The 9,459-nt window shown below is 37.2% G+C and overlaps 1 protein-coding gene across 1 annotated transcript; it reads left to right on the top strand.

The window, feature by feature from the left end:
* Positions 1 to 1,328: 1,328 nt before the first annotated feature.
* LOC110378228 (uncharacterized) lies at positions 1,329 to 5,383 on the top strand. The gene is made up of 3 exons (XM_021337398.3): positions 1,329 to 1,655; positions 2,046 to 2,179; positions 3,502 to 5,383. Exons 1-3 carry the CDS (start codon positions 1,475 to 1,477, stop codon positions 3,595 to 3,597), a joined length of 411 nt encoding a protein of 136 aa, XP_021193073.3. The 5' UTR covers positions 1,329 to 1,474; the 3' UTR covers positions 3,598 to 5,383.
* Positions 5,384 to 9,459: the final 4,076 nt, after the last annotated feature.

Genomic DNA, 9,459 nt, shown 5'->3' with positions numbered 1-9,459 from the left:
GCTGCAGGCATTTAAAATTTCCCAAAAAATTGGGACAAAAAAAACTTTTTGTATATTGTAATGGTGATTTAACATTAATGTAATCATTTTTTAAAATGAATCAACACAAAAAATAGTCACCGGTTTGACGTTATTAGTTTGATTAAATTATGACCCTGGCATGACATTATTGCGTGCAATACTTTTCGAGAAATCGGCATTGCTACTTTCAACTACTTGAGAAAATAAAAAATATCGACCTAAGATAAAATAATATACGGCAGTCTACAACGTTTCTCGCGCCCTTCTGCATTATCAATGATTCCTTCTACATAGGATTTTGCCCCTCTTCTTCTTCTTCTTTCGTGTCGATGACATGTCTTTTAGTGAGACTACACTTTGTCAGCCCAATATGCCGCCAAAGCGAGAACACGGCTGGATGCACTCATGAGGTCCTGCCGCGAGCAAGTTTCAGGGCACAGTGGACATGCGATGAGGTGGGACATGGTCTGCATAGCAGCCCCGCAATTGCACCCAAGGTTCGCCCCGCCCGTGAAACCCCACCTGGACCGATTGTCTTTGCTTCGGCCGACCTGCGTTCGGAGTCTGTTTAAGGACTGCCAAACTCTTCTCTGGAGATCGTGTCCAGGAGGGAGTCTTTCCAAGAGCGAGACAAACATAGTCGGCAGTGAACTCCTCGACCGCCAAAGTTCCCGTCTGGCTAGAGAGGCCTCACCACCGACAGGAGCAACGATCTTGTAAAAACCCCTGCGACTTTTGAGCCGCTGTGGCACTGGGGTGTAGTTGTGCATGGGGTGTCGTTGGTCTGTTTCGAGTTTGGCTCTCTCGATGCCAGAAGCCACGCTTCTGCGAACATCTGGTGGGGCAATGCCGGCCAGTGGGTACAGCATCTGTACCGGGGTCGACTTGAGGCAGCCAGTTATAATGCGGCATGTTTCTTTCAGTGCTACATCCACCTGCCCGGCGTGAGCGTAACGACTCCACACGGGTTTGCCCTTAAAAACATATAGTGGGCACATCCATCTTATATGGCTGAAAATTCAAATAAACATACGGGAGTCATTGGGAGTACATAGCGCTAGAATGGCAGGAAGTAAATGGGGGAAGGAAATAAAGGAGAACATAGGGTAGTATAGGGGATTGCTTATTATTATCGTAATCTGCTTCATTGAAGTAATATTAAGATCGACTTTATCTAATTTGCAACTTGTTATTAGTTTTTATGTAATGGTAAATCGGTAATGGATTTTAATGGAATTGTAACCCACGCGGTAGATATGTCACAATGTCAGTTTAACTTTTGACGTTGTCAAACTTAAAAATTGACTTGGACGTGTGTTGGATGGAGTGTCCATCTGGCTGATGTCGAGTGCGCGGGCTCATGTCATATTTGTGAATTGAATTCTATAGTTTTCTTTCTCTTGTAGAACATTAAATCATGGTTATTACTTAATTCAACTTTCAATTTTAAAAAATGCTTTTAAATATTTCCATGTTAAAACTCAAAGAGAAAGTAACTATATTTTTTGTTATATTATTTATATTTGCGGGGATATATTTTTACTTGAATCACTTGCAACAAAACTACGACAGTGCTCAATGGTCTGGTGAGCGCTGCTTATCCGAACTGACATCCATCAAGTATCAACTAAATGGTAAAATTATAAACAATTTTGGAAAACACCAAATGTTTTGACCTTTTACAGCACTAAAAATACCGGTACCGGTGTTACTCAGGGATAATGTAGCTTTCCACCAGTGAATTTTTCAAATCGGTTCCAATGAACCCCTAAGACGACCCACTGAAAATAGTTTCTGAGTAAATTGTTTCCTCTTTATTATATTAGTATAGATGAGAGTATACATCAGTATGCCAAATTTCATCAAAACAAGTTTGTTTGGCAAACAATTTTTTTCTTCAGTAAAGGTGGAATAAGTGCCATGCTGTTACTGTGTTGCCCATCTTGACGTTTGTAGAATCATGTAAATATTATATTGAGGACATAAAATCTACAATCTTAAATTGTATCATATAAATGTTACAGTTGTTACGGAGTACAAAAACCGCATTGACAAGCTGCTGACAGAGACGCAGAAAGCCCACGATGCTGAGAAGGAGAGGTACAAAGATGTCATGGACAGTTGTGTGGCCATGAAACAGCAGACTGCCATATGTCAGGTAAAAAATATATCGGGTGTGTCGTTCATAATCACATTAAATTAAATGCGTTAATATACTGGTTAATATATGTTGATTGACACAAAGGAAAAACAAAATACCTAAAAATAAAAAAATGAATTTTTCAAACAAAGTAAGTAGAATAAAAGTGTGCGAAAATTGGAACACCATATAAAAGTCAGTCATTACAAACAACTGAAATAATTTCAGTTGTTTGTAATGACTGACTGACTGACTGAGAATTATTCTCCCTTGAAAACTGACAGCTGTCAACTGGTCAAAACATTTGATACTCCTAACTTTATCTCTGCTTTACACATGATGTTGTAAATTATAAAAACGAAAAATGACTCCTGTGGTTAAACCACTGAATGGATTAGGTTTCTTTTTTACAATTCGCCATAGAATATCATAAAGTATATGCGATAGGATTTAATGTGATTGTGAACGACACATTGTGTTTTTTTCTCTTAGTATGTTGGGGTTAGCTGCTTGGTACCAGTTTTACATGAAACAACCACCTATCTGAAATTATAGTTAGAGGAACAGTTAGAGGAGGTTTCAGGGCTAACTGGATATCCCACTATAAAGTGCTAGTGGCTCGCGGTAAACATGCTTTGCTACATATAAAGTCCACCATCTTGTTACAAAAAAATGTGATAAATGAGGAACAATTTATTTATCAATCTGCCTATATATTATATGTATATTAGTAATATAACAAGCTGGTTTTTTTTATTACATCAACCATATCATAGCATTATTTAGAAAGGTTATTCTTTACTAACATTGAATTAATAAATTAGCTTGACCCAACAATTTCAAACCCATTTGCTTTGTAGCATGTAAACCTTGTTGAATTTGCACAGCTGAGTTTAGGAAACCTGAAAAGAAGAAACAGCTATTCCACCTGTGTTCTAAGGGTATTCCTGTGCACCCAGTAATAAACGGTTGTCAAACACAAATTTTGATAGAAAAGAAAAGTGTTGTTCAGATTTGTGTGTTCAATCAAACAAACTCTGAAGAGTTTTTTAATATTGGTACATAATTATAATATAGTTACAGGTTCGATTACATAAAATAAAACACCCAGATTAAATATCCTAAACTGTTACTATTTTAAAAGTCTAATCTTATCATGCTTGTTAAATTTCATTGTTTTGATAAGATTTATAAATTTTAATGAGCTAATTATAACTACAAATGGATTTTCAATATATTTGAGTAAAAAACAGTCCTTTTATGTACACTTTTTATGTAGTACAGTTCATATGTTACATTATAATGCAAAATAACATCATTTTCTATCTATTGTGTTTCAGAGTCAATTTGAAGATCTACAAATTGAATGCAAGAAAGTTAGAGAAGATTACAACAAGGCAGTAAAGGATATAGAGAAACTTAAGGCTCCAGGTTAAAATTTTATTCTCGCAGCAAATATATACAGGCTTAAGGAAAATTTAGCTTATAATAGTGGGGATTGTAAATATTACACAATTTACCATCATAAAAATATTGTCTGCAACAAACTATACATTTGTACAAAGCAAATGAGGGCTTACAAGTACTTGTGCAATCGTCCAACTGCGAGGGAGTTGTAGTAACTGAGTGATACAATTCTCCAAAATGTTTTAAATATGACTATTGTATTTGCGTTTGTTTGTCCATTCCGCACGCTATGTCCTAAAGAACTTGGCGAATCCATAGGTAATTATCTGTTTAGGTGTGCAGTATTTCTTAAATACTGGCTCCTACTTAGAATGACTAAACAGTGGTGTGGTGTGTATAAACGTGAGCGGATGACGACATTTTATTTTGGAGTATCTGCAGTAGAATCGTCACGATTTTGATATTCTTTTTTGTTTACCAATTTGGTACGGTCATTCACAATAACTTAGCAACTAAATACGTATTGATTGAAATGGATGATTGTTTACTAACAGAAAAGCATTTAGGTATACATATTTTCGACCGTTACGAAAGCGAAGCCGAAGATTTTGTTACAATAATGTGTTTTATGTTAAAAAAGATGTACGTACTACGTACCTACTTATAGTTTTAAAAATACAATTTATTGTATATTTTGTGCTACTGTTGTCTGTGCGTACCTATAAATATTTTTATGATATACTAACGACATTTCCATGTTTTGGCTATTTTATGGTTTATATTCATAACTTAAGAAGTATGAACAAGTATCTGCTTAGAACTGTCCCCTAACGGCCAGTTTCTTCATCAAACATAAAAGTCAAAGTAATGTCTAAAGTAAAAGTAACGGTCAAATTCGTTTTTTCAAGGCTAAAGTGACAGCAAAACTAATAGAAAAAGCGAATTTGACCGTTACTTTTACTTTACTTTGATTTTTACTTTGGATTTTACTTTTGGCTGTAAGACAGTAGATATTACATATACACATTATTACATATAATATATGGCTTTTGCCAAATAATTTGCTAATTATTCTTCAGATTTTTTTCTTGTATTTGATAGAAATTATTACTTTTTTTATAGGTTTTGCCATCTAACATTTGAACGTCTTTTTAAGGTGAATGCTTTGTTTGACTGGTGGTGGGAAACTCCGATGTGTTATAGTTATATTTAAATTGTAAGTACTTTCGGAGTAAAACAAAGACATCAAAGATTACCTTGACTTATATTACCGTGGTTGATAAGATCACGCCGCATATCGAATGTTAACTTAGGTAAAACATTTTAAAAAAACTATTTGAATTTTCCACTACCAGTGGAACTAGTGGAAGCATTTACCTTAGCAATAGTCAATATATTTTGTACCTAAAAGTAAGATAATAGAATGTCTATGACTACATACATAAGCGTTGTATAGACCAAAGAAAATTCTGCTGTAAGGTATTTTGTAATTTTGAATTTGTTAATTCTTTAATGTATAATTTAATCTGTATTTTACGTTTAAGAAAACTAGAACATCTTCTCTTTCTCTTAATTTTTTACATTTTTGAAGGGTTAAACGATGCTTTGAATATTTTTCTAAATCTGTGATCTTTCAATAGAGACAGCTAATAAAAAAGCTAAGTTACTTTTGCGGAGATTATCCGTACTCCATATGTGTTTAATCACTTATGTAAAGATATAATTTGTGCAATTCTTTGGCGACATCCGATACCATAAACAGTATGAGGTAGGCAATTATCTTGTCTATGCAAAATAGCCAAAGAATTGGGAGGATCATAGTTAGCTAGATACCACTCTATATTTTTTTTCATGTACATAAAGGAAATGAAACCGTTGTTACGATACGAAACTAATATTTTTTGTTTTAAATTATTTGTGAATGTTAAATTTGTTAAATGACACTTAGTTGTTTTAATCTTAAGTATGACTGATAGGTCGTTGTATATGATGCACGATGATTCTTCTATTTGTACTTTTTATAATAATTAATAATAATGTATCCTATGTAGGTAATTATAATTACAACTAATGTATAAAAATGCATATAATATTTTATCAATTTTAATACAATTTGTCCTAATTATTATATTTGTTTTATTTTATTCAGCTTATTCATTGTTGGGTACCTAACACAGAGTACATTTGGTACCTATGTGTTGCTTTTGAAGTAAATTATTATTTGGCGCACTGGCAAGCTCTATACTTTGATAGCATTAAGAATCAAGATTTTGCTTCAGCGTGACTTCAGCACATTAGCACCACACCGCGGTTTGCATTACAATAAATGATCTCTAGATGGCGTTGTTGTTACTGAGTACAATACAACCTCTCGCTCATAGGTCTCGTCAAACTCGTACCTATCTTCATTATAAAACGTTCGTTATAAGTAACACATAGATGGCGCTGCGATATAAATAGTCGTGGTCGCATGCCACCTACTAAGTTAACTATGAGTTATATTAAATTAACATGAAGGTAGTTACCTATTTTTGTATCATCGTTTATGTAGGTTGGAAAATGATTAAGGGAAGAGGCAGAACTTTACGAGGCCTACAGGGAGGCAAAGAGTGCTCCTCAGCTGGCCATCATGAAGGCTAAAGCAGAGGCTCAAAGGGAACTGCTGGCGACCCTTAACCGCGATCCGTAGGGTCGCCCCTATGGGATGGATGATTAGGGGCAAGCTGCGCCAGTGGGCTCCCCTACAGTCCCAGAGTATGCAGCCTCAACTTTTAGAACATGTAGTCAGCGCTCTTTTCCCCCTGAGGCCGGAGCATGCTCCACCTGTCATGGTTCCGACTCGGAGCGTGCCCAACGCCGAGTTCAACGACGACGACGTGCCCGAAGTGACTCGAGTAGACCTTAGTGTGTCGGTCGCTCGCATTAAAAATATCGCTCCATAGCCCGATGGCATTCCAAGCCGAGCATGGGCTCTGGCTATTGAGACTCTCGGGCCCCGACTAGCAGGACTCCTGAGCGCATGTTCTGGAGGAGAGTCAATTTCGGACGATATTCCGAAGACCAGAAAGCTGATCCTGCTCAATAAGGAGGGACGCCCCGCAAATTCACCATCTGAATCATCGCCGACCGCCTTGTTCAGTACATGTCTATTATTGTGCCTTGTTCAGGACAACCAGTATGGTTTCCGTAAGGGACGTTTAACAGTCAATGCGATCATGCGAGGAAGCAGTCGCCCGAGGCGAGGTGGTCTTGGCAATATCTCTGGAAATAACCAACGCGTTCAGCACCCGACAAGATGAGGCGTCTAGGCCAGAGCTCCACCTAGACCTAATAGCAGAATGGGAGCAATGCTTGCGCGACCCACGGCAGGGCACGCCGTTATCGTGGCGGTTAGGCTCGTAATGAAGGAGTGGCTGGAGAAAAGTCTCGGCGCCCTCAGCTTCGGACATGGGTGTTCGGTTGTTGGATGGGGTTTCGGAAAGTTCCTGTGTCGCATAGGCCGGGAGCCCAACATTGTGGCCTGACACTAGTTATAATACAAGGTAGGTAAGTATTGATTTGCATTAGTGCAATATTTCAGGCGGTTGACACAAAAAACGTAAATAATCGATTGGAATTACAGTAGACAGGAAATCTGTAATAATATTATAAAGCTGAAGAGTTTGTTTGTTTGAACGCGCTAATCTCAAGAACTACAGGACCGATTTGAAAAATTCTTTATAGCTTTTTATCCGGGTTCTTGCCGTAGTTCCTACGGGATGCGGGTGAACCGCTGACAGAACCTAGTAGTTAATACCTATGCGTTGCTTTTTTTGTCATTGTAATGTCATAGTATTTCAGTAGTAACTCAATTTCATGAATGTTTATGAGTGATCTTTGCGTATGCTTTGTGTTTGTGTGAGGCCGGAGCACGGTTTTAAGGCCAGTAATACACGCGCCGAGTTGAAATACGGGTAGGTGACAATGACAGATTTCCGAAAAAAAAATGCGTACCAATTTTTTTGTTGATTTGGGTTGAGAATCATTAGCATAATTACGTCCTTGAATATTGCACGGATGAAAAACAACAGCTTGTATATTTCGGTGTAAAGATTTCGTTAATACAAATTAAACGAGTCCAAGTACTTGATAGTGGCTATAGACCTATCCGATGTCGAGTTCCCTTGATTTTCGGTCGTCCCTATCCACAGGCTGTTAGGTTGAAACATTCACCGTCAAATAGACTCGGCGGATATACTTAGGTACACTCGAATATCAAATTTTCAAGAGTTGGCCTCGATTTCCCAGGGGGTTTTCATCATTTAGATCCTGACCTAAATGGCACAACTGGGAGCGGTATACCTATTCTTTTATATAAAAAAAAAATCACATCAGTCCAGGCATTTTCGTGAGAACGTCCTCTTTTTTATAAAAGTCGGTTAAAAAGCGTTAAAAATGAGAATGAGGTTGTGTTGTGAAGAAGTTGACATTAGATTGTCACTAATTAATAAGAAGTGGTCCTAAGGGGGTCTAAGAAACTTTCAGTATCTAAGAAAAATGTTAGGAAAACCGCATTTTCCAAGGCCTTTAACTCCATTACCTAGTGAGCAACGTAGAAAAAAATAATTGTACCTATTAGAGATTATTACCTATTAGATAAAAAATCCTTTGTTGTAGGTCTGAGGCATAGTATAGTTATCGGCACGGATAATGAGCTTTCGGCGAAGTGGGGATCGCTTTGCGCACTGTTCACATAAGGCAATAAACCAATAAATCGCTTCTGCGCGGTGAAGGTCAGGGCTCAATATCCGTGCCAATAACTATATAATAAGAAGTCTGAGATTCGAGACACCTACCTAGGTACCTGTATATTTACACATTGACATTTTTCATCAAATCGCTTTGACTCCGCATTTGCATTTGTGTGTTTGCCTAGCCTTTTCCTAAATATAATAAAAATCTTAGAAAAAAATCAAGATGAAAATTGTGTTTGGTAAAACATTACTAACACAATAAAGTAAAAAAAAAATGCAGAACGGAACGAAAACATAGCTCACAGAAAAAAAAGTCCGTTGAAGGGACTTAAGTAATTAATTATGTGTGTCATATGAAACGCTACCGTCTGTCCTTACTACAAACTCCATAAATTATAGATGGAACAATGTTTTCCTGCATTCCGAAAGTTCTTCGGGCCTGTCTTTAGAGTATCTTTTGCAACATCGATGTTTCAGAGGCGGTGATTAGTGATTTGGATGACATTAGTAGCTCGATAGATATTTTTTTATCAGCAGAAATGGCAGACAGCCTGTCGCCTGCACCGGATGCTTGGATAGCTTTGGGTATAAACACTTCTGTTTCAGCAGGGGTCGGCCGTATTGCTCCTATAAAAAAGTGTATTAAACGTTTTTCTAATGAAAGTCACAAAAAAAAATACTGTTGGGGCACTGTCTTCCGCAATGAGGGTTTTCTAAAATGGCGTCCACGAGGTGGCAGCACCGAGTCGTCAGGTCCAGATAACTGTCAAAGTGCTTATCTTTACTATGAATAGTGAACGATTTTAGTGTTTTTTTTTATTTTATAATTAAAGCACTGCATTATTGTTTTACTATTGCGGTTGAGTAAATAAAAAAAACTAAATCATATTGTGTTAACAAATTTTTCAACAAGCTTTTCCTTAGTACCAGTGACTTTTGCACCCTCTCTCTTAGCTCAATTTTTAGTTCGGAAACCTTATTCTGACCGTAGTCCATAATAAAATCAATAAAACTTCCAATATAACAGAATTTCAATAAACAATAAGTTCGGACCCTACAATTCCATACTATTTGACAGCTGTTTGGACCAGACGCATACGTGGCGCCACCCTGTGGCAGAAAAAATTGAGAAGACCCTCATTCCGCGTAGGTAGGTAC

The sequence above is a fragment of the Helicoverpa armigera genome, chromosome 1 (genome assembly GCF_030705265.1).
Source record: "Helicoverpa armigera isolate CAAS_96S chromosome 1, ASM3070526v1, whole genome shotgun sequence".
Classification (NCBI taxonomy): domain Eukaryota; kingdom Metazoa; phylum Arthropoda; class Insecta; order Lepidoptera; family Noctuidae; genus Helicoverpa; species Helicoverpa armigera.
The sequence above is the reverse complement of the archived record's forward strand: the minus strand, read 5'-3'. Positions and strand labels throughout refer to the sequence as shown.